The sequence below is a fragment of the Pinus tabuliformis genome, chromosome 8 (genome assembly GCF_031772625.1).
Source record: "Pinus tabuliformis cultivar Carrire ecotype Pingquan chromosome 8, CPIR1, whole genome shotgun sequence".
NCBI lineage: Eukaryota > Viridiplantae > Streptophyta > Pinopsida > Pinales > Pinaceae > Pinus > Pinus tabuliformis.
Genome location: NC_142294.1, coordinates 156,810,772 through 156,836,066, shown reverse-complemented (window position 1 = coordinate 156,836,066; position 25,295 = coordinate 156,810,772). Strand labels below are relative to the sequence as shown.

Below are 25,295 nucleotides of genomic sequence, written 5' to 3'. Positions count from 1 at the left end.
CCACAAAATGGTAGGTAACAAGGCCATGTAATGGATTATAGAAGATAATCCGAAAAACAACATAGCCAAGGACAAGCAAGACACATGTCATAATATTCTCTTGTTTGAACCAAGGCTATAATTTATGATTTTTCTCTTCTAGTTGCCAAATATTTGGTATATCATCTGGAAAAAGGCATTGTAGATTGTTCATGGTCTCATCAATATGTTAAGTGTTAGCCTTTAGGATTAACCTTGACTCGGGAATGATAGTCTACAGCTAGTGGTTTTGAACACATAGTTTTGTGGCCCATGGTAGTATGCTAGTTCTATTTGGATGGAAAGAAACCTATAGATAGGCTTATTAGTCTCTATTGTAAGGTGCCAAGGGCTTGAGCAAGTGTGGGCTGCCCGACCATTGTAACGGGCTAAGGGTTGAGCAAGTGTGGGCTCCCTGGCCGGCTTGGCTAGGGTTTTGGCCAAGGACTAATGGAATTCTGTCAGCTGGGTTTTTCCCTGGAGTTGGGGTTTTCCCAGGCTGTTTCTTGGTGTTGTTCGTGTTGTGTGATTGCTTCCATATTGTGTTCATGATTATGTTTACTTACCTTGTCGTTTATACATAACATTAAGTCTCAATTTAAACAGCACGGCAGTACTCGATGATATACATTTTGTTTGTAAAGCATAGTGAGTATTTTAACACCACAAAGAGTTTAGTGAATTAGATGTTTCGCTAGTAACAACTAAGAAGAATTTCAGTTTTGTACATTTAAATAATTAAACAATAAACTTTAGAAAAGTGGTAAGGAATGTGCGTATCTAATTTTACACAAATGAAATTCGAAATATATGTCTGGATTTAGAATCATAATATCAGATTTCTGTTCAGTCTTAGTTAAGAAAGTCCTGAGTTTTTTTTTCAAACTGGAGTAGCATATTTGACAAGATGGAATGCATGCCAGATATACTAAACCATCTTCATTGAGCTTAATTATTTATGGAACTTACAGATTCAATTTCCAACTCTGCAACAAAGTTTTGAGCTTTCCATATGCCTGCAAGCTGTGAAGCTTTAAGTGGGCTTCTTGAACCAAATGCAGAACCACTTATGGAACATCCACCAAGCTGTTCACCATTTCTGTATGGTCCATACCACTGCTCACTATACACTGCAATTTTTTGCAACCTTGGCTCAGGTTTTTTATTTTCATTGATTTCTTGAAGATCTATTTCGTGTATAATCCTCACACGTGACTCAGAATTTTGTCCTTCAACAAGGCAATGTTCTATCTCCAGTATATTGCATCGCTCTTTATTTTGTCCGGAATCCTTTGCATGAGGCAGATGGGTTTCTTTCATAAGACTCCTGCCAGGCCAAACAGCCACATAACAGCCACTTGAGTGAAATACAAAAGATGAGACTTCATTATCAATGCCTCCAATTTGTCTTTCATCTACACTGTGCTGTGTAGCAGCATCAGCTTCACATCCAACAGTAGGAAGTAGCTTTATTGACTTGTACAAAAGAGAGATTGTTTTTTCTTCTGCAAGTGTGGGACATTGTGTTTGCCAGTCGTATACTGTAACTTCCCACTCTCGAAAAGCTTCAGGAACCACTGACTCTGGAAGTTCTATGGGATTCCCTTCTGGGGAGAATTCTGCACCATAACCATCCCATTCACCTGACACATGTCTTACAAAATTTTGCCAAACTGCCATTGGAAAAAAGACAACAGATGTCAAATGAATATAAAAGAAATCAACATATTCCGCAGAAGACTAAAAGTTCTCGGAAATAAACAGTCACTAAAATGAGGTTAGAAAACATCTCAGTTTCACAATGGGACAAAATTCTCAATATTAGCATATTCCATTCTAACTGCAACTAGGTAAAAGAAGCACATCAGAATCGAATCTTAATTCTAGTTAGGACAGATATATCTATATTCTATGAACTTGAGAATTTCTACTTCTGAAAACTAACATGCTTTTATTAATAAGAAGACCCATTGGATAAGTATTGATTCTACAAGGTTGCTATGCCAAAAATTGTATGGAGGCACATAAAAAATAAGTTGAAGTAGATAGATATACTCGGAGACCACACAAGAGAGACTGCCTGCAATTGAAGCTTGAGGTCGGTGTTGTGACTCAAACTCTCACCTAAAGATAAATGTCCTAATCCTAGTGGGAGAGTCAAGGAGCAACTACTAGGCAAGCCACCCACTGTCACCTTGGTGGCCTTACCTCTCGCTTTAAAGCTAAGGAAATGGCTTCCTAACCTAAGGAGGGTTCTCCCATGAGCCAAATTATGCTAGGTCAAGTAGTAGAAACAATAAGTTCCTCAAAAATGGAAGGAAAGTTTATGCAAATATGAAATTACAGATGCCAACAAACTTGAATGTGCTTAACTTAGATTAACAAGTGCTTCTCTATGAATTGCATGGAAGTAAATCTTGCTTAAGAGATCATGCATCAAATGTTCAATTGCACCAATAAATGTGAAGTATATCAATTGCAAGGTAAATCACAAGACATTTAGATCGTTTATTCATCACAAGTTTTAGAGTACGAACACTGCTGCTGGGTACTGTTACCCACTACTTCAGCTGAGGCTCTGGTGGTTTCCTAATGACATCAATTTTGAGCAAATAAGGTGAACGCAGAGCAGCCTGAGGGTGCACCTGTGAAGAATATATGGCAGTTTTGTTGTTCCATTTTAGGGAATCCCATCAACCATTTTCATGATGCAAAGAAATTGCTCGGTGTATCAAAATAGCTGAAACATGGAATTGATGTCGAGCATTAAGTATGATTGTTTAGAGCAGGGCTGACTCCATTAAGTATCATAGTTAATAAAGTGCATTGGGCCAACCTACTGGGATATGAATATCAATGCTGATTTGAAGATGATTGGGGAGCTGATTTATGAACTTAAGGAACTTTAATGTATTATGGCATGAGGAAACCCACATTGAGGAGATTTTAATTTGAGTGTGATATTTTCACAGTTAGAATTCATGTTGTCAAGCTGTTTTTTCTTCTTGAGAAACAATGTATCATGATTGAAACAACCGATGTTTCAAGTGGATGCTCCACCCATCATCAGAGACACATAAGCTGTTTGTGAGAGCAAGAGTGCAGAACCGGGTTAAATAGAATGATTGGTAACGGCTAACGGAATTGACCATTACGTAAAATTATTAAAAAAATTGATTGAAGAGGAATAGAACAATATTTAGTTAAGGATTAAATGTTTTAAATTGGAGAAAGGAATCCCGGAGGTTAGACATGGTAAAATAGAACAGGAGAAAAGGGGAATTAGGTTAACAAGGTTATTACTATAACTATTATTTATTTATTATTAATTAAAAAAATTCGTTAGTTAATTAGATCAGATTTATTAATAATTATTTAGGTTTAAAAAGTGGATCTTAGTTTCGGTCTTCATAATTTGTACCATTATATATTTTATGTAAAAAGCAAAAGAAAAGAAAAATAAATATTATTGTTATTTTTCTAGAAAAGCATGTTCTTCATGCTTCTAGGTTTTGAGTCAAAGAGCCAAAGTCCTATTTTGGACCTATTGTAAAAGAAAAAGAAAAATAAATTTTTAAATGTGATTTTGGCACAAAAACTCCTCTAGGTGCTTGTTACCGCTCAAACTAGCAGGGGTCCTAGGAGGGGATCCTATAGAGCAACTACTAGGTCAAGGGGCAACAACAGAGCGATAGCCCACTGTCACCTCAGCTAACGCTCCTTGCTCCTTACGGACTTTCACCAATGGGAGGAGACCCAGTATAAGAGGAATCACAAGGATGAGTAGATCAGTGAATGGATAGAGGGGTGATTCCTAAAGCCTATTCACAAGAGAGGCTCAAATAAATGGCTTACTTGCTTGAGAAGCAAGGTGATGGGCTCTCTAGGAAGGGCTAAGGGGATTCTTGAGTTTAGGTTTAAGGAATATGCTTTGACAAGAAGGTTCCTAGACTCAAGGATCCCAATGAAGGAATGGCTTCCAAGTAATCCTTGTGGAATTTGAGTTGTAGATTTGTGGGACCACAAAGAAGCCAAGTGGACCCAAACTAGGTCAAGGGTATGGAGTTGATCACTCAAAGAGGGGCTTGACCTAATTAGGGGAGAGAATAGGATCAAAGGACTAATTTTCTTTTGAAATTTGAATGCAATGATCCAAATGAGGACACTAACCCAAATCAACCTAGGGAGAGAAATGATCCTCGAGCTAGGGCTTGAGATATCTCGGGATTCCACAATCGGAATTGTTGGAAATTTGGAGGACCCTTTGAGAAGACCCCGTTGCAATTGTGGACCAATTTTCAAGGTGTTTGGATGGCTATAATATATTTTTCTTTGTTAAACACAACCATGGCGGAGACAAAATATGAAGGATAAACATTGAATGCATTATATTGTTCACATGATATACATTTAAAATACATTGGAGTGACTCTTGGATTCATCTTCCAAGGTCTCTTGTACTACCTTTGATTGTTCCAACTCCTCACCATAACCCTCAATGGATTAGGTGTCCAACATTCCCCCTCTTAGTCCAAAGGGGTATGTGAGTCCAAGAAGAGAGATGTAATACAAAATGTGCAAAAATGCATGGTAGCACTAGGCTGAATGTGCTCTCTGAAATGTTGGTATAAGGTGGTGGTTTAAAGATGACCACCAACACTGGAACACTTAGTGCAGCTCCTGAAACTCTTCCAAATTTAGCAAGAAGTTGAAATCTTCCGCTAGAGGAAGTGTTCCTAATGCTTTGGAGAGGGAGACATTCAACTTGGAAAAGGGAGGCCTACAACCTGGGAAAGGGAGGCCTACTGTTGAATTTTCTAACTCTATCCGTTAGAAAATTAATTTGTATTCTGTTGGTTTATTTCTTCTACTTGAACAAGTTATTTAAAACATTTAAATACCGAAATAAACACAATAAAGTCACAACATCTACAGATCATCAACTGAAAGAAAACAAGCACACAAGTGACACCGTTATTTTTGGACAAATGTCCCCGGAAAAACCCAATGCGGGAAAACCGGTGCAGCTATTCTGAGGGTTTATTATTATGCAGTATTTCCTTGAGTACAACTGGGTGCCTAACCAGCTCACCCGACAGAGAAAAATACACGGCAGCAATACCTCTATATTCGGAAACAGGTATTCAGAAAACCTGTCCCATGAAACCCTCTCCGGCACAACTGAAGCTCAACGCTGGCCCTTCTGGCCTCTGCATCAGCCTCCTGTTGACCTGCGTCAGCCCTCTGAGGCACTACGCAGCCTCTGGGACCCTCTGCATCACTCCAGCAGCCTCTGCGTGGATGACACAGTCCCTCTGGCCTCTGCACTGTCTCTGCTAGGCTCTGCGTAGCCTGAACTGGTTGTTGCTATCGCTCTCCTTGTTTATGCGTTGCTCTCTCAGTATTGTCTCTGCCTCTCTATCCAGTACTCACTGCCCCTCGATGTTGATCACTGATTCACTTTTGCTTAGTAACCCCGCTCTAGCAAAATGAATGATTGATTACTCTGGTGTATTCTCTAACTGACCCTCAAGCCTCTTCTTATACTTTTCTCGTTGGTCCTTCAACAGCCGAGATTAAATCTCTAATCAACGACTAAGATTAGATTTGGCTTGATCCGTGACTTTTGGAACCTTCTAACCCAGTTTTATATTAATACCCATTAATATTTCATTTTTCCTAAATTTAGACTTAGGAACTCCATTAAAAATATTAATTATTTTAATATGTCCCAAACCGGTACATTTTGTCCAAACCATTTCTTGGTCTTGGGGATCTCATGTGCTTTAGCCTCTCCACCAATTTTCATGGCTAGAGCACATCCGATGCTACCCCAAATCAACACTCCCTCTTAGCGAGGATTGTGTTCTAGTAATACTCCATACTGAGCATCACCTTGATTATCCGGCATCAATCCCTGTGCCGATGCTAGGCCTCCCCACCCAACATCCTCTGCACTGCTGCATTCTGTACTACTGCCCATGGTCCTGCCACTGCCACTGCTGCATCTGTACTGCAGCTCCCTCTACATCCGTGTTGTTGTTGGTCCATCCTCCCAAAACTGCATCCCCTCTCATCATGCTGCATCATGCTACTGCACTGCAACTTAGTTACTGAGAAGTAAGTAACTGATCTGCCCAACCTCTGACATCCCTGTCAGGCAAGAAACACTCCCGATGTTGAAGCTCTCTCTGCCGCTAACAAGTGCTCCCTCTACTAACCTCTGCATTGTTGCAACAACTCCCTGCATCTCGCACCGTTGCACACCTCTCTGTACCATCCTGCACTGGTGCAACACTCCCGTGCCTCTCGCACTGTTGCAGCCTGCTAGCCTCGGGCTGCCCTAGGACTCCTGCACTGTAGTACTCTCTGTCACTCCATCTGCATCCATCTCTACCCACATCCGCCAATCCTACTACTCTCTCCTCGGGGCTCCCGTAGCGAGGTATAATCCAAGAGGTTGTGTACCTCAAGGATCCTACCCCTCATCGCATGTAGTCCTAACTACAGCACGATGTCTCCCCACTTCTTCTCAAGTGGCACGTGAGCACTCATGGCACAATTGTCATCCTCCTCGACTTCTTTCTCTGCCTTCGCTGGCACTGCCTTCGAGTCAAAAGCCTCTCTTCTTCCTCGGACACTAGTTCGCATAGTGACCCAGTTCCCCACAATGAAAGCACTTGACCTTAGAGAGGTCCTTCTTCTTCCTCTTCTCCTGCTTTCCCAAAGATGCTAGAGCCACATCCTCTTCCTCCTTCTTGATCCTGACCCCTTTGCTGCTACTCCCCATCTTAGCCAGCCATCTAATCTCTTCTTGACGAAGAGCTGCCCACAATTCTTCCCAATCTGGAAAACTCGCCCTACCCAGTATGCTCTGTAAAAATGTCTCCCACTTGTCGGAGACTACGTTAAGTGCGGTCCTCACCATCAATTCCTGATCCGGTGTGGCCCTTATGGAAGTCAGTTGGTCACGGATCTCCTTCAACCGACCGAGGAAGACATCTATCTGCATCTGGTATGACCTTAGCTGGTTCTCCGGGAGTATCTTCCTCTGCACGGAAGTATGTTGGTACAATGTCTTCAAAGTGTCCCACATCTCCTTTGTCGTTTCCTTCTCGGCAATATGTGGGAACACATGATCCTTGACCCCATCAAGGATGATGCACTTTGCCTTAGCCATTGCTTCCTCGTACCTTTCATTAGTTACCGAGTCAACTGGGATAGCCATTACTCTCAAGGCGAAAACCTTGATACGATGTTTGTCTAGAATGGACAAGATCCTGGCCTTCCAGACCACAAAGTTGGATGCTCCGTCCAGCCTATCCTGATCTCTTAGCCCATTCACGGCCATCTCTCTGCTCTTCTCTGTCAACTCCTTCGAGTCTCTCTACTTCCCGCCTGGAAGTTCTCGATTCTACTCCTGCTGAGTCTCTCTACTTCCCGTCTAGAAGTTCTCGGTTCGACTCCTCCGAGTCTCTTTACTTCCCGTCTAGAAGTTCTCAGTTTGACTCCTCCAAGTCTCTCTACTTCCCGTCTGGAATTTCTCTTCTAGACTCGCTCTGAGTCCCGATTTCCCTCCTGGAAATCCTTCTGCCAACCGTCAAGTTGCCCCTCTCCAATCGTATGTGCAACTGCAACCTTGATTCGGATTCCTTGGCTAGAAATCTGCCTCGACAGTGACTTCCTCTACCTTGGTCTTGCCCTATTAGGTACTGTTCTGACCACAGTACCCCACCAACTTCGCTCCCACAAACTGCCCACAACTTCCTTCGCCCTAGCAACTAAAGGACTGAGCCTCTAGGCTCTACGCAATCCAGGCTACAACAAAAATAGCTCCCTCAGCCACTGTGTCAACCCTCCTGGTCTTTGCATGGCTCTGCGTGAGCCTCTCTCTGCCCTCCTCAGCCTCTGCGCTGGCCTCTCTCTGGCCCGGACTGATGACGCAGTCCCTCTGCGTCAACCCTTCCTCTGTTACTTCTGCAAGGATCAACTACTGTCACTCGGGACAACTGATTCTGCTGCAAATGCTCTGCTTAGCTGATGCCTTCAGCTCTCCTGTGATCTGCAACCACGCTCTCATACGGTATACCATGTTGAAATTTCCAACTCTATCCGTTAGAAAATTAATCTGTATTCTGTTGGTTTATTTCTTCTACTTGAACAAGTTATTTAAAACATTTAAATATTGAAATAAACATAATACAATCACAACATCTACAGATCATCAACTGAAAGAAAACAAGCACACAAGTGACACCGTTATTTTTTGGAAAATGTCCCCGGAAAAACTGAATGCAGGAAAACCAGTGCAGCGATTCTGAGAGTTTATTATTATGCAGTATTTCCTTGGGTACAATTAGGTGCCTAACCGGCTCACCTGATAAAGAAAAATACACGGCAGCAATACCTCCATATTCGGAAACAGGTATTTAGAAAACTTGTCCCACGAAACCCTCTCCGACACAACTGAAGCTCAGCGCTGGCCCTTTTGGCCTTTGCGTCAACCTCCTGCTGACCTGCATCAGCCCTAGGACCCTCTACGTCAGCCCTTTGAGGCACTGCACAGCCTCTGGGACCCTCTGCGTCACTCCAGCAGCCTCTGCGTGGATGACGCAATCCCTCTAGCCTCTGCGTTGTCTCTGCTGGGCTCTGCATGGCTTGAACTGGCTTCTGCTCTCGCTCCCCTTGCTTCTGCGCTGCTCTCTCAGTACTGTCTCTGCCTCTCTGTCCAGTACTCATTGCCCCTCACTGTTGATCACTGATTCACTTTTTCTTAGCAACCCCGCTCTAGCAAAATGAATAACTGATCACTCTGGTGTATTCTCCAACTGACCCTCAAGCCTCTTCTTATACTTTTCTCGTTGGTCCTTCAACGGCCGAGATTAAATCTCTAATCAACGGCTAAGATTAGATTTGGCTTGATCCATGACTTTTGGAACCTTCTAACCCAGTTTTATATTAATACCCATTAATATTTTATTTTTCCTAAGTTTAGACTTAGGAACTCCATTAAAAATATTAATTATTTTAATATCTCCCAAACCGGGTACAATCTGTCCAAACCATTTCTGGGTCTTGGAGATCTCATGTGCTTTAGCCTCTCCGCCAATTTTCATGGCTAGAGCACATCTGATGCTACCCCAAATCAACACCTACAACCTGCGGTAGTTTAAGGATGACCACCAACTCCCGAATGCCTAATGCGATTCCTGAAACTCTTCCAGAACTGACAAGAAGTTGAAGTCTTATGTTAGAGGAAGTGTCCCCAGTTCTTTGAAGAGGGAGAAGCTCAACCTGAAAAGGAAGATCTCAACCCCGCATATATGGTCTAAGGTTGACCACCAACCAAAGGCATGCTAAAGGGCATCTCTGTCTCCGGCTACAACTTTGAATCTGGTATTTGGCTCAGGCTCGCTTGATGTGGCTTTGAAGCTTGTAGATGACCATCACTTCCCCATTGTCAGATACAAAGTGAGATGATGGAGAAAACTCAATTGCAAGACTTTTCAATACTCTAGAAGAAATTTTGACATATGACTGAAATACCTTCTTGGTTGTTGAAGCCCATTGCGAAGAAGCGGTCCATCCAAGATGAATTTGTTCATGCAGGAGGTTTGTTTTTTAAGCATTTGTTTGAAGAATGAGTAGTTTTATGACAATGCTCACATGGATGAAGATCAAAACAGTGATCTTTCATATGGCCAACTCGGTCACAATGTTGGCATTTAATAACCTGTTGTGGTTGTTGTGGAAGAGGAGCAGAATCTAGAACAACTGAAGATGAATTGTCATAAAGAAATCTAGCACTCTGAAACTGGATGGGCTTTGAGTAATCTGGAATATGAAAGGACACATCCTTGTCATATCAAATGACTATCTACCCATCGTTGTCTGTGAACAAGGGTCCAGGGCTCTAGATTTCAAATGCAATAAGTGCAAAATGACTGCAGATGAGTCTAATTTCGTTGATTTGCTGAATGTTGAGATCGACAACTTTAATGCCTTCTTTATGGAGCAAGAAGAAGAATACATCATCCGTCAGAAGGAGCTGTAGGATAGGACCAAAAGGTTGAAGAGCAACAGTAGACAGAACAGGGCAGTTTTCTCTGAAACTGAGTACAACGAAGAAATGATCAAATTAAGGAAAGACATTGTGAATTTTCATGGCGAGATGGTTCTACTCAAGAATTACAACGCTCTCAACTATACATGGCTTGCGAAGAAATATGACGAGAGAATGGGCGGGCTACTATGCCATCCATTCATTCAAAAAGTGAGGATTTTTTGTACACTTATTCAGTACTTGCAGAGAGGAGTGAAAGTGAGGACTTTCTGTACGCATGTTTGGTGAGCAAAGGAAACGCTTCTGACAAGGTAAACAATGAGCAGATATGGCAAGAAATGTATTTTAAAAACTATACATGGTAGGGACGCTGAGTATGACAGTCTGACAACTTTTAATTAGGTGTGGATGGTAGCGCTGAGCGCCTAGGCTCAAGGTGTGGGAGCTGAGAGGACAGAGTCACCGACAGAAGAAGTAATGTTCATGACCATTCATTTATTGCTGGCTTCCCCAGGGTTTATGTTGAGTATGAGGAGACTAGCCGTTTTTGCTATGTCGAGACTATAGACAACGCATGGAATTCAATCAACCACAGAGATGAATGAACCATTCAACACATGTATGAATGCATAGAGAAACCATAAGGAAACAAAATCCTGTGTAGTAAGAAATAAACATGCACATAATAATGGCAGTTTGACAAACAAGAAGATAGAACTCACATGCAAATAGAAAGACCACAAAACCAGTGGTTCAAATTGGATAAACATTGAAGACAAAATATGAAGGATAAACATTGAATGCATTATATTGTTCACATGATATACATTTATAATACATTGGAGTGACTCTTGGATTCATCTTCCAAGGTCTCTTGGACTCCCTTTGACTATTCAACTTCTTCACCATGACCCTTAGCAGATCAGGTGTCAAACACGCTTGATGCCCTAGGAGACCCTCTAAGGTTAGGCCTAGAAATTGGAAAAGTGAAGAAAAGAGAGGTAAATTTGACCACCAAAGGGATATGAGGATTAGTGCCTTATTGCTTGGGCTTAATGGAGTCAAAATACACATATATCATGAATTTTCGTGAGCTAATGAGCCCTAATTGATCTTTGCTAGCCTCTCCAAGGGCAGCAACTAGGTCAATAGGGATTTACACTTCAAATTTACCAAAGAGATGAAGCTTTGAGGCTTAAAACCTATTAGGTGCTTCTAAAAACATTCACCCACTCTCTTCAAGTACAACGCATGCATTAAATCACTTATTCAATGTTCCCATAAGAATTTTGCATTTACTTTAACCCATACAAGAATAATAATAACCATAACATGTAGTAAACCAATAAAATAACAAGAATAGCATCAAAATTTGACTTACATGAGAGAGAGAGTATATACATTCATCATATTTGCATTAGAAAGAAGCTCCAAAGACAATAGCGGAAATCCAAACATCATAGTGCATCAAGAAAGCTCCAAAAAACTTACCCAGCAAAAAGTGCGAAAAAATCTCTTAAGAGATACTAATCCAATCCAAGTGATGATGAGAGAAATGAATCATCCTCTCATCTATTTTAACAGTCCAATAAGGGATTCGAATAGCCTAATTTGTCATATTTAGCCCCAAATAATAAAATAATGCTCAATAATGACATGACTTGGTGACAAGCCCACCAAGATAGCTCAATAATACAAAGAATAGCGTCTCAAGAGGGAAAAATAATGAATATGATGAGTCGTTGGGCCATTGAAGAGGCTGATGGAGTCCAAATGTGCCAAGATGAGTGAAAAGGCTCCAAACATAGTGGACAAGGGGTTGGCCCCTTGTTTTCCAAGCAAGTCACATGCGGTGCTCCCAAGTGGGTGTGGGGGCACAATGACATCCTCATGGGTCTCCAAGTGGATCGCTAATGCCTGTAAACCCTCTGTAAGGGCTAGGATGATGACATAAGCCTTCCTTTTGTCTCCTGCAATGAGACACATCCTCATCTGGATCTTGGAACATCTTCCAAGTGTATGAGGCAAGTGTGGAGCTGGCTAGGCATGGTGAACCAGGTGCATCATCCTCATCCAAACGGTGGAACACGAGCAATCACTAAACGATGTTGGGTATCCATGAAGTACTCTCTTTCTGCTATGGTGGAGGCCCATGGATCTAAATTCTCACCCTACAAGTGCCAATATAGCCCTCTAGAGGACTTGGACTGCGTATAGGGGGACCAAACCCCAAAAGGAGACACACCTGCAATCCTGCATAAGATCCAGTGCATCCCCTTGCCCTCCAATACAACACATCATTAGAATAACAAAGTAAAGAAGCTTACAAATCATGGAATCAATGGGGCACTTCATGGTTGAATGCCCTTCCATAGCAGGCTTCGGCATGTACAAGTGTCTCCAAGCTCAATAAGGGGGTTAATCAAGGACTCTATTAGGTGGCTTCAACCTTTAAAGGGATGACATGTGCATGGTACATCCATCAGGTCGCAGGTGGCAAATGATGCAGTGATGGAACGAAGTGGGAGTCAGGGGAGTGCTCCAAGCCACATGCCATGGTACAAAGGTAGCTATAATAAGGGAAGCCCACACCTGGGTATATGAGTGTAGGAGGGAGCAAATCGTGGTTCATGAATTACCCCGACCTTTGTTTTTCCACCCTTCTTCATATTCCTTTTGCCTTTAATTGATTTTTCTTCATAACTGCTTGGGGCTCCAGGGATTGAGAGCATGATGCGTAGGATATAGTGGTAGGTACTCCCTCTTAAGGTGGGGCATTTCATTGCCCACTAGGGGTTGGGACAATCATGGGTTCCTTTATGTGGAGGGGGCTCATCTAGGGCCCATTGGAACCAAGGTGACGGCTATAAATAAGGGGTAGAGCTCATGTTTGGCTTTTGCCCACATGCTAAATTTGTATGTCCCGGCCATATTTTGCATTTTGTGGTATATTTCCTGTTGCGAGTGGCTAAATTATGCTTTTTCTTTTCTTTTTAGCTGCACAAACCTTCGGGGCATCATTCTAACCCTGACCCAAGGTGTGGACAAAGGGAGGGGGATGCTTACCCTATGTGGACCCGGATGGAAGAAATGATGAATGGGGTTAGAATGAGCGGAAGGGAGCAACGTATATGGTGTCGAGCAGCAAGACCACGCAACCAAAATCATGATTTCCAATGTAGTGCCAACCCTAAAGCTAAGGCCAGTAAAGGAGATCCCACATGTTAAATATGGCAACTAGGGCCAAATTCCACTTTAGCTAGCTCAGTTGATGGAGATAATCATTCCATTGAATTCCTCTTTTCGAGAGGACCAAAATCGATATAAAGATCATCAAATTTGGCTAAGGAGAAGTATGATTTTGAATTTATGTTTCTCCTATGTAAAATTAGCAAGGTCGACCTCACCTATATGTTAGCTCAATAAGCCCAATAGTCAGGTCTCTTGACCACAATGAATTGTATATATTGGAGTATCATCTCCCTCATTTCACACATTGAAAGGGCTTCATTTTTGTCTGAAATAGCCAAGATGTTGGAGGATAAAGGACTAGTTGTTTTTGGATCTCTATCTTCTACATCAAGGTCGAGATGCTTCTGTCAAGTAAGCCACGAGACATAAAGGAAATTCTGGGCAATTCTCACCATCCTTTACTAACCAAAATCCATCATGAAGGTAGACGTGGATCAGAGGATTGTTTGGAAGACAGTTTAGGGTTGTCTTGTATGACATTCATCTTGTGCAGGAAGGTCACAGCTCCTAAGGTTTGGTTCAGTTAAGATGAAGGCCTAAATGAGCTTGTTCTGAGGTCAAAAGACTGCTCAAATATGTCACTATCTTCAAGAGGGTTTTGAGGGCTTAATCTATCTTAGATCAGCCCTTGAAACCAGCGAAGGGGAGCTCCTAGTATGCCTAGATAAACCGCACTTAAAGGAGGTGTTTTGAATCAGTTAAGCAAGACAATTGTGTATTGTAAGAAGCCCTACGGTATCTACATATAACAAAGTGCTAGAATGACAGCCTTATGAGCCATCTTCTCGTCTAAGGTTGGAACTTATTATTGTTAAGTCATTTTGACTTTAAGTTATTGTACTTTCTCTCTTTGTTGAACATTCGATATTAATAATAAGAAGATTTTATCAAGGGCTTCCCCATCTTGGGGTTTTTCCCTGGCTTGAGCCAATTTATTGTTTCCTCTTGTCTTGGCTTGTCTTCATTATTTATTGTACATGTTCTTTTCTCAGTTACAGTGATCATGATAATGTTTCACATGATTGCTAACGATTTAATAATTGAGCTAATGAGAGAATTGAAGCTTTTGTCTTCTACAAAGAACATGCTATCCTAAAAATTAACACCACAGGACTAGGACACAAGGGTAACCACCAAATCGACCGGTGGAGACAAGAGTATAGAACTAGCCCACTCTTTCTGCCAAATTCCCCCACTAATCCATGCCAAAAAGTGTCCATGATAAATAAGGAAAATTACTCAACTATACCAATGAAAATTCCTACCTTCAAGGTCAGAAGGCCCACCTTCAAACACACAATCATAACATATGGGTGAGGGATCACATGGTTGGCTCAGGTGGAGGAGATAATGGCACATCGAGCTATCTGGTGACTGCAAGGGGCCGTTCGCTGCCAGCGGAGGACCATCTAGGAGAAAAAATTTCTCCTATGCATAAAACCCACAGGTGGTGTGTAATAGTGCCAAGTCGGCCTTGCCCCAATGTACATGTTTATAGTATAAATGCACCACTCTTAACATATAAATAGAGGGAAGATGAAGCTCAATTGGATATGCACACTTGATGATTTGTGGTCTAACATATCGCAGAGAGAGTAGAGAAGAAGTGGAGGGCCGAAGTTTGAAAGAAAGAAGTTCTTCTTGAGCTAGGGTTTGTGGAAGATCTCCCTTGGTACATCTCTTGTTGATGGATCTATTGGAAAGAGATAGGGCTTGACTTATCATCTAGAGGTTGAAGTTTTATGTGGTTATGGGTCTTGGACATCTCATTTGATCTGATTCTATAAGAAGAGAATTTTTCTAGGTTTTGCCTTGGCTTGGAGCCTATATCTTGTGTTTTTTTATTTATGTGATCTTCATGTTCATGTTATGGTAATTGTTTGATGAAAGAATCAGAATAAAGATTAATGAAGAAGTAAATTAAATTCACACGCAATTACTATGGAAAGGAAAATCTTAATTGAATTATAGGCCTCTCGAATTTCCAACATGTTTTCAGAGCTTAAGGTTTGATTACAAAGGCTTGAAGATCACTCTATTGGATGAACTCCTTTAGCCCTTGCCTCAAAAGGTTCCTACTTTTGAAGGTTGAACAAAATTTTGGGCTCAACATCTTTGTGGATTCGCTCTATGCTCCTGTAACGTTTCTATGACAGGTTTACAATTTGTAGATTATAATTAGTGTAGCTCACTTGCATTGTTGGAACAGTGGTATCGTGACCTCACTATGGCATTACACTAGCTCTCACAAAAATTCTTGTGGATCAATAAATAAGTCTTAGGCTCATTGCAATACATATCTCTAAGTAGATCGCAATCTTATCCCTGTAGTCGCATTTTACAGTGGTTAATGAGGTTCTCCGTGCTTAGTTCGATTCCATGGTAGCTTAATCTTGCATAAATATATCTAGTGAAATTCATCTTGATCAGTGGCATCTAAATTATATGATTTGTATGAAGCAAGCATTACAGTCTTAAGGCTCGATCATACATGGTATCTAAGACTCTCGCTCATCGTATATTGGCTCGGATATATATAATGATGAACTTGCAAACATGACTATGATCACACTATGTATGTTGTGTGTTCCTTTGGGACGACGTCGCATTTCAAACAATGTGATCAAGATTCAAGATAGCTTGCATCGCTCTCTGACAACTATGGTTTGTTTTACACATCTCTGTGGATACGATACAGTGATTCACACCTTTGATGGTACAATGAGGCATCACATTGCAGATCTCATATAGATTCTATATTTTGCAAGTGGTAATGTGACATCGATCTGAGGGATAGCATCAGTTGTTATGAACAGTGGCGTCATTCACGTTTTTATATGGCTTGCATATATATATATATATATATGGTGCCATCACACAATGAATCACATTGTGTGGCTCGGGATCAGTGGTTCGTGGCTCCTTTTATGTTTACAATGGCTCGATCTTACGTATAGCGCAATGAAATTAATCATATCATGGCCCATTACAGTAAGACGTGAATTTGATGTATGGTCTGAGGCTTGTGTGGCTTGTTAACTCATATGGATTTACATAGATTCGTTCCAGAATGTGCTCACATGACAGTAACAGAGGCTCAACTCTTACGATTGTACCATATACACTATGAGTTATGGACTCGCATGGCTCTCGCACTTTGAATCTGGCACCTGTAGTATGACTTTCGATCTATGGATGAACTCCTACATTGAATGGTCTCGCTCTTCTAAGGCAAACAGCGTATGACAAAAATTATTATAACAAATAATAGCAGTAAGAACGCAACAATGAGAAGAGTGGAACTATGAATGATTGCAGAGATCATTGCTACCTTGGTTGTATGTATTGCGATAATGGTCAATAAATAGTTGTTTGGATCATATCCTAGTAACATGATGCCCTGATCCAAGAAAGAAAAGTTTGAAGTTAGTTTTGGATTTGTATCTTGTGATAAGCACAAGTATGAGGAACTATAAATGAAGAACTTACTCTAGCTATGGAGTTGACCAAAAGGAAGACCAAGACTTTGAGTTTGATGAAGATCATCTCTGCAAAAAGCAGTAATGGTTGAAGTCAACACATAATCTAGCTGCTAAACGGAGATCTCGCAAAGAGGAGATATAATTAAATGGCAGAATATGTTTTTTAAGAAGGCATACTAGTTCGAAAGCTTTTTTAAAGCAAATCCTCGTAATAATGGAAGACAAAGGTATGTAGTTTTCCTTTTGCATGTGAGGTATGTATATAGTATGGTTAGGGTCTTGCAGTTAGGGTTTTACAATACCTTTATGGTAGGTTTTGATAACTATAAAGTTGCTAGGGTTTGTACATATGTGTAGTCTTGAAGACTATTTATACTTAGGGTTACTAAACCCTAGTTGATTGAAATACCCTGAGTGAAAACCCTAACTCTAATAGGTTGTTCCCTCTAAAGAAACCCTAGCTCTTGGGATATAACATCTAGGGTTTGTAGTTTTAAAAATTTTGAAAGGATTATCTAGGGTATATGGTAAAACCCTAGCAAGGGTGGAATTGGATAAAACCTAGGACTTGAAACCCTAAGACTGATGTTTTCGCTAAAACCCTAATAAGGGTTAAATCAAGAAATATAGGGTGTGTAACTAGAACCCTAGAAGAACAACTTCTGAGAAACCATGGAAACCCTAGATTGACAAAATTGACATCATGCTCTTGTCTTTGTTTATTGTGCTTAGGTGTACTTGTCGGTGAAAATTGCAGGTACATAATAAAGGAAGCAAGAGAAAGATGGAAGAACAAAGCAAAGCAAGACTCATGCTTGATGATGACTCCTTGATAATGATGAGCATGAAAGAAAGAGGGAATTGTAAGGACCCTAGTGAACATAATGTTGAAGCTTCCAACTGATGAGTTCAATCTGGAACACATTGATGTTTGAAAGATGAAGCAGAATCTTGTTGCAATATGGAGACAGAACATGCAAAGGAATGTTGATTTTAGAGGGAGCTAGTAACAAAATTTGACATGATGCCTTAACTAAAAGGCTATTATGATCTAGTAACTCTAATATCGATGATCGCTTGAAATATGACTTGGCTCCTTGGTAGGACATATTGCAAAAGCATGTGGAGAGACTAGAAGGAGAATTCATCTGATGATATTGATCAACATCAAATATGGTCTTCTAAAGAAAGAGAGAGAGTTGACAATGACAACTCCAAGAAAGAAGACATTGCAGCTTGTTGTTTAATTTTTTCCATGAGCACTTTGATTGAAAAAGTGAAAAACATGGAAAAGGATTTTTGTAAGGATGTTGATCAAGTAAGAAAAATCAGATATCTTAACAAAAGGGCATAATAATAAGGTAATTTACTGATGATTTGATATTGGTTATCCGGTTGGTATATGGTTTTGCTACCTAGAAAGATAATGCAGAAATGCACAATGGCAATTGAGGAAAGTATATCTACAAATGTTGGCTTTGAACTCAATTCAATGAATACATGGATCGAGTGGATGGCTTTGGTAATCATTGTAGGATTATGTGGTCAAGATGCCTACATCATCTTGGGATTGAAAGGTAGCAATACAAGAAGATAACCCAAAATGTATGTTTCGATGACAGTGAAGATCACTTTCATGATTATGTGAAAATTCCTAGATCTAACAACCTCAGGAATCCTACTGCAACCAACTGAATCTACTTCACCTAGATTGTAAATTACATTACAAGCTTATTTCAGATTTCTTCTTGAAACATTGAAGTAAATTACTTAAGCAGTCTACACGAAATTAAATATGATTCTGAAACATAGAAACTGAGAAAAGAAATAGAAACACATAGGGCACAGTGATTTTTGGACAATAGTCCCCAGAAAAACCCAATGTGTGAAAACCGGTGCAGCAACTCTGAAGGTTTTATTATTATGCAGGAGAAATTCTAAGTACAATTCTAGGATGCTCAACTAGCAATCCGATACAGAAAGAATACTAAACAAAAGACTGGTAAAATGATCTCACCCTATCACTGGAGAATCAGTGACTGATCCTGCTGCTCAGGAGGCTTTGCATGTCCTTTGCGTAGAATTGTGTCACTCTGGGCAGTTTTTGCGTCACCCCTCCTGGGTATTATGCTGCCTCTCCTCTGGATCCTCTGCTGGCTGAGAAATCGACCTTCTGCCTCCCGGACTCACAACCCCACTTCTGACAACTGAATTTCAACTTCCCTTAGAAGGAAACTCGACTTCCCCTCAAGGACTCTGTTGCCTCTGCGTCAACACTGCGTTGGCTAGCGTCAACCTTCCTCTGGACGTCTTTCTGTTCTCCCTCTGCCTCGTACTCTCCGGAAATTCCTTCTTCCGAATTCTCACTGCCCCTCTGTTGCAAGAAATCTTCTCAATCGATTTTTGCTCTTGAGAACTTCTCACTTCATAAAATCAATTTCCTTGATCTCTCTGTGTGTTTTCCAAATTACCCTAAAGCCCCTTCTTATACCTTCCTGTTGGACAACCAACGGCCTAGATTAAATCATAATCAAAGCCTCATATCGTTTTGGCTTGATCCGTGTCTTTTTCTAGAAGTTTCACACCTTATTAGATTAATACCCATTAGTATTTTAATTTTCCAAAATTTAGACATAGGAACCCCATTAAAAATATTAATTATTTTAATAAAATCACTTCTGGGTGGATTGTTGCAAGTCCAAGATGTACTTTGGGTACCAAAGCTCAAATGCAGCATGCTTTTAGTCTCATCAACTGAGGCAAAGGGATTTGATGTTCTATTCAAGAATGGAAAATTGATGCTCAAGCCCAGAGAATCTAGCTCTAGCACAGGGGTGGTTCTTGGAGTTAGAGAGAATGGCCTATATGTTGATATTTAGGTGCAACTTAGATAAGCACAATTTTTTGCCAAATTATTACTTCCAATGATACAATTTATCTTCTTAGCACATTCAGATCGTTAAGCAATTACACTTAAAAAAATTCAACCATAGATACAATAAGGCAGTAAAGATCACAGTAAAAAATAAAGATGCAAAAGAGACGCAAAATTTACCCTGGAAAAACTCAACCTTTTTCTTAGGAGAAATTGTCCAATTCAATTAATTCATACATTTGAATTCCTAGTCAAACATAGTCAAAATAACCATACCACTTTCGAAGTCAAATCTAGTCAAAGGAGAGAGAAAGTCAAACTTGGTCAACAGGCCCAATTTCAGCCTTCTTCTGATCCTAGTCAACTACAGTCAAAGGGGCCAAAATTTAGGCCTTGCAACTCCTCTGAAATTTTTGGTCAAACTGATACAGTTGAGTTGCAATCAACGCTGGTCAAATCAGGCTCGGTCAACTCAGAAAATCTATCGAGAAATTTGGTCAACGTCTAGTCAAATATTCCTAGAATATTTGGCCTTCTATCTAGTCAAAGATTTGGTCAACAACAACTCCACAAGATCAAGGTCAATGTTGGTCAAACTTCGTTGGTCAACTTCTCTCTCTCCTCCTTCGCACGTGTGAATGGAAGACACTTAGAACAGGTCTAAAATGCTGTTGTAATGGATGCCAAATGAGGAGGATCACTTGTCAATATATACATGTGCAAACAAGTGGGTTTTGACCAAGGGTCGAACCCCTTCATGAGGTGGAGCCGACTTGAACAGCATAATAATAAATTTTCCTTTGAATTTGTTGACAAAAATACCGACCGCAACTACATATTTTCAAAACTATATAGGCTAAAGGAAAACCTATTGACCAAGGAAAGAAGAAGGTTTTAGAGAAATAGAGGGGGTCAATTTCCAAAGGGAGTTCGCCAATTCAGAGGGAGAGTTAACAACCCCAGAAGAGTGGATCATCAAAGAGAAGAAAGTAGACTTCCCTATCTGACAAGAACAAGCCATGGACTGGCTTAAGGGCTTATCAAGAAAAGAAGACGCGGTAGGCTTCTAGTAGCAAGGATACTTCCAAACAGGGTTTTGTTCTTACAACAGGTTTTGCTTTTGTGACGAAAGATGAAGCTTATGATGAATTTTGGAGAGCAGTTGTGGAAGATGATTGTGTTCTAATGTGGGAAACAAAGAGACTTCCAAGGAATGGAAGTACCTCCCTCACTAAGAGGGAGTGTTGAAATTGAGTAGCATCGAGAGGTACTCTCACATGTCCTTGGTGCTAGGCTTGTGAGAGAGAAACACCCACAAAGTTTGAGTGTGTGGGATTTGCACCCAAGTTGTGGGCTTTGTACCCAAAGTGATGGGGTTTTGTGCCCAAGGAAAACATTTATTATTCTAATTTAATGTTAAGGTTGATGTTGGAGGTTTCTTGAATGACAAGGGGGCTTCCAAAGGGACCTAAGAACAAGTATAAATAAAGAGCCAATGGAGAGGCTTGATGACAAGGAGATAAAAGAAGTATTCTTCTTTTGAAGTGGAAGAGGTTAGAAGTGACCTAGCCGCAAGCTGAAGGAAGTCGTGCCCTAAGGAAGGGCTAGTAGTCTGAGATAGGAGGCCGACAAGGAGCTGAGGTTCAATAGAGTTGACCGCAGCCTAAAGGAGGTCTGGTTAAGTAAGCCGCAGCAAAGAAGTGCTGCATTTAGGGCCTGCTGGTGATTTAAGAAGAAACTGCAGGCAGAGAAAGCGCATTCGTGCCCTAGGTATGGCTGGCTGGCAGGTTTATGGTCTGAAGGACCAGACCACAGCTAAAAAGGAGGCCATGGACCTGTTGAAGTAGCCCGGAAGCAGAAGAGGAGGGGCCGCAGGACTATGGAGCTCTGAGCAGGAGGGCTGTAGGCCAAGGGAGTATGCCAAGGGCCTGAACAGGGCTACAAGAGGCCAGCTGAAGGCAAGAACAGAAGGTTGAGGGCTACAGCAAAGAGAAAAGGGCTGCCAAGGTGGAAAGGAAGCTACAGCAAGGACTGTTGTGTGAGCAGGGCATGCCAGGAGGGCTGCCAAGTCACTAGGGAGCAGTTCAAAGGTCTGCAAAGGCTACCAGGTAAGCAGCTAAATTTTTAACGTTTTATTGTTTGTGTTTCTGTGGTCAAAGGACTGCCAGTGTTGTTATTTGGGCATAGAGATCTTAGGGGACAAAGCCTCAGCCCTAGGTGATTTGGTCTTTGACCTGATATTTGGTATTGTACAGGAATTGTAAAGGGTCACTATCCTTGGTACAGGAGCCCTGTGGATTCTCTTATTAATGGATTGATAAGAAAACAAATTTGGGCATTAATTATTGTGTATTGTACATTGATCTGATTGCTCGTATATTCCGTTGTGCAAAAGTTTTGAAGTTAAGCATTTTCAGTGTGTTTATGTTTTCTAGCTAAAGCAAAGACCAGACCCGGGGTGCGTGGAATTGTAACACTTGTTTGCTCCTGTTATAAACTTTATTTAAACAAATTTAAAAATAAAATTTCACACTTGCTCTTCTACTCACAAGTATCAGTCTTCTAGATACTCAGTTTTCAAGGTGTTCATGAAAGATGGAGAAGATATCCAAGACTAGATACTTGAACAGATTCTTGTGGAAATAAATTACTTTTAGCATCCAAAGAATAGACATTCATATTTCTAAGTCCAGCAAAAAGCGGTACAGACATTGGTTACTTTCCATAAGCAGACAAATAGTTAAAAGTTTTAAATAAAATAGTTCTCCATCAATAATTTCTTTCTACCTGCAAATGTCTGCTCATTGGTAGATTCCTGCACAGAACCATCTAGCGTTAGACTCTTCAAGGCTGAAGCAGATGTTTGGTTTCGACAAATAGGATGCGACCTCCTTTGCTGAGGAAACTGGCAGTCAAACTGAATAGCAATAGGCTGAGCACGAATACAAAATAATGGATACAAATTGCTCCATTGACGGCTTCTCACCAGGAAATACTTTGCATGTTTACTTCCAAAAGATAGTGCCTCCCTACCTCCTGACTAAAATCAACAACATACCAAAATAATCAATCTAGATTCTAGCCACCTTAGCCACAATAAACTTTCTAGCTTTTAAATCTTCTAATAAGCAGTGGTCAATTTTTAAAAAGCAAATATATTTCTAATCTTTGTTTCATAAAAATTGGAAACAGGTGCAGGTCTTAGAAAGGGGAATGCCATAGAAACATGAACCATGGTAAGAGATTTTTTTTTAATAACACATTATCTATTTTCTGATACAGAAATGATTACATTATGCAAAACCTTGTTGTTGCTACCCACAACTATCCTCTTGCTAGAAATGCACGAAAGCTTGCCCCCAATGCTCCAAAACACAAATGCTTCCTTCTTCTCTATGAAGTCCTCATTGTGAAGAAAGTGTGTGGAATCAGTGAAAGGAAGAGATTTATTATAGGAAAAGAAAGCGGTTGTTAGGTTTCTACAAAGTTCTCTTACTTTTTTTTCAAAGGAATTTCCAAATTAATTAAATAGGCTTAAAAACGAATTAGAGGAAAAATTATTTTCCTCACATAGTTTAGGGTTTTTCAGTCTTCCTACAGGTCCCACATTCTTTGTGTGGGCTCAAAAGTCAAATCAGCCACCAAAACGCATAGGTCTCGGCCCTAAATGCGTACCCAAATCATGAAATCCACAGGGCACGTTTCGGGCATATACAGCATGCATTTTGTACCTGCACCCGCTTACCAGCGTCCTTTCGAAGCGTAATTGTCAAAAATAACATTTTTTTCTGAAACGAAGAAAACAACCATAGCTTTGGCTGGAAAAATAAAATCGAATGATATATTTTCTTCTGCCATTAATGAAAACTAAGATCTGTTCAAAAATAAATAGATTAAAAAGGAAGAAAAAAACCAAGAAATACCATTGTAAACAATATTCATTTCAAAAAATTTATCACTGCAGTGAGACTTGAGATGCATTCTACAGTCTTGTTGGGGGTGGAGGCGATCCATCAAATCTTCACGTATGTGCTTTTTTGTGACATGGCCATTGGATCTACATGGAGCATTGGGTGCATTGAATATGGATACTTACACAAACACATCTAAACCCAGGTCTCATATGCACCTCAAGTTTGCAAACACATCTCTAGTTCATACAACGGCAAACGTATCAAATATTGGAACTTGAAATATGTAACCTCCAGCTTCGCAACCTCATCAAACCTGGATTTAAATGAATCTGCGCTAGTATAAGACTTCTAAATAATTATCATAGAATTTGAAACCAAATGAATTTTAAAAACAAGGGCCACTTCACGTCCGTGCAGCTTAATCAATGAAGATGGGCTTCTTTTTAGAAAATCTCCATTTTTCATAGTGAGCTGTTAATACCGTCTGTTAAGATCAATGTCAAGTTTAACAAAAATGGCCCACGTTTCAGTTCTCTTAAAGAAGCTGCCAAGGTAATTTAAAATATTTCTTTTTATTTTATCTGTGGCCATTATCCTGTCATAGTAACTTATGCTGACAAAACCGTAAGTAAATGACCCTAACTCAACAAGTACATCCTCTTCTGAAGGAAAATAATACAAGTACTCTCTTTATTTATTGGCCAAATTAACGACAACGGCCCCACAACACGTAGCAATACACCGAATTTTCTTCTTTCAATGGTAAATATGCAAATAATTAGAATAATACTACAAGCTTCATGTGTAAGAGTCGTTCAGAACTGTATGGTTTTCCCTTCCAGCTGAACTGGATATAATCATTCATATTCAAAGAACAAGAAAACAGAAACTCTGAGACAATTGGATGCAGTTTTACAGAAAACATAATTACACTGATAAATTCAGTCCAAGAGCTTCAAACCTCTAAAATAAGCCCACTACATTCTTCTTCCCATATGCTAGAGAAATTTTTAAAAAAATTTAAATGCGTACCTTTTGTGGTAGACTTTGTGCAAGGCATCGGTCGCTGAGAGCCACCGCCATCTCCATGGATGCTCACTCAGAATAAGCAAAATACAGTTGCAATGTTTAGGTCAATAAGCTCAATCCTCTAAGGACGTCAATGGGACAATCTTCCCTTCCAAATGCTTTGTATGGGTGGAATTTTCGCAAGCAATTGCAATCTAGATTAAGCTGATGGTTGGAGGTGAACTGGTGGAGGATCATGTCGCATTCTGTTCTCAACATGAAGACAAAGGAAAAGGCATATGCCATCGTATAATTTAATAAAGCCGCTGGGAGGCAAGCCACGATTTCATCGATCAAGAATTCTACATATTTTATCACGATTTTCTTTCAAATGTCACCGGTATGCTCCCTATGGAGATTGACTTTTGTTATGGAATGTTACCATGATCCCAAATGAATAATTTAATCAATATTATTTCCTTTGATATTTTCAATTAGTGATTTTGATAAGTTTTATGTTTATAGTTTTTTTAATTAAAAATATATATATATAAGAAAAAAAAAAATTATTTTAAAGTTTACGAGGTTAAAGATAGTTTATGGGACAAATTGTTTCTTCATCTGCTTGATGTATTCGGCTCTCTTTCTGTGAAGCTTCAAAATAAATGCTCTCAGCTTTTGGA

The 25,295-nt window shown here is 40.3% G+C and overlaps 1 protein-coding gene across 3 annotated transcripts in view; it reads right to left on the bottom strand.

Moving 5' to 3' along the window:
- Positions 1-24,900, bottom strand: part of LOC149234612 (glycerol kinase) — an 80,059-nt gene extending 55,159 nt beyond the window's left edge. The window contains exons 1-3 of one of the 3 annotated variants that reach the window (XM_089371883.1): positions 24,637-24,900; positions 22,478-22,730; positions 988-1,691 (exon numbers count right to left, since the gene is read on the bottom strand). In XM_089371883.1, coding sequence (XP_089228009.1) covers positions 988-1,691; positions 22,478-22,730; positions 24,637-24,693 — 1,014 coding nt within the window. In that variant the 5' untranslated portion in view covers positions 24,694-24,900. Of the gene's footprint in view, positions 1-987; positions 1,692-22,477; positions 22,731-23,613; positions 23,635-23,786; positions 23,940-24,636 lie in introns of those variants that run through there. The other 2 variants (XM_089371884.1, XM_089371885.1) reach the window with 2 other exon arrangements.
- Positions 24,901-25,295: the final 395 nt, after the last annotated feature.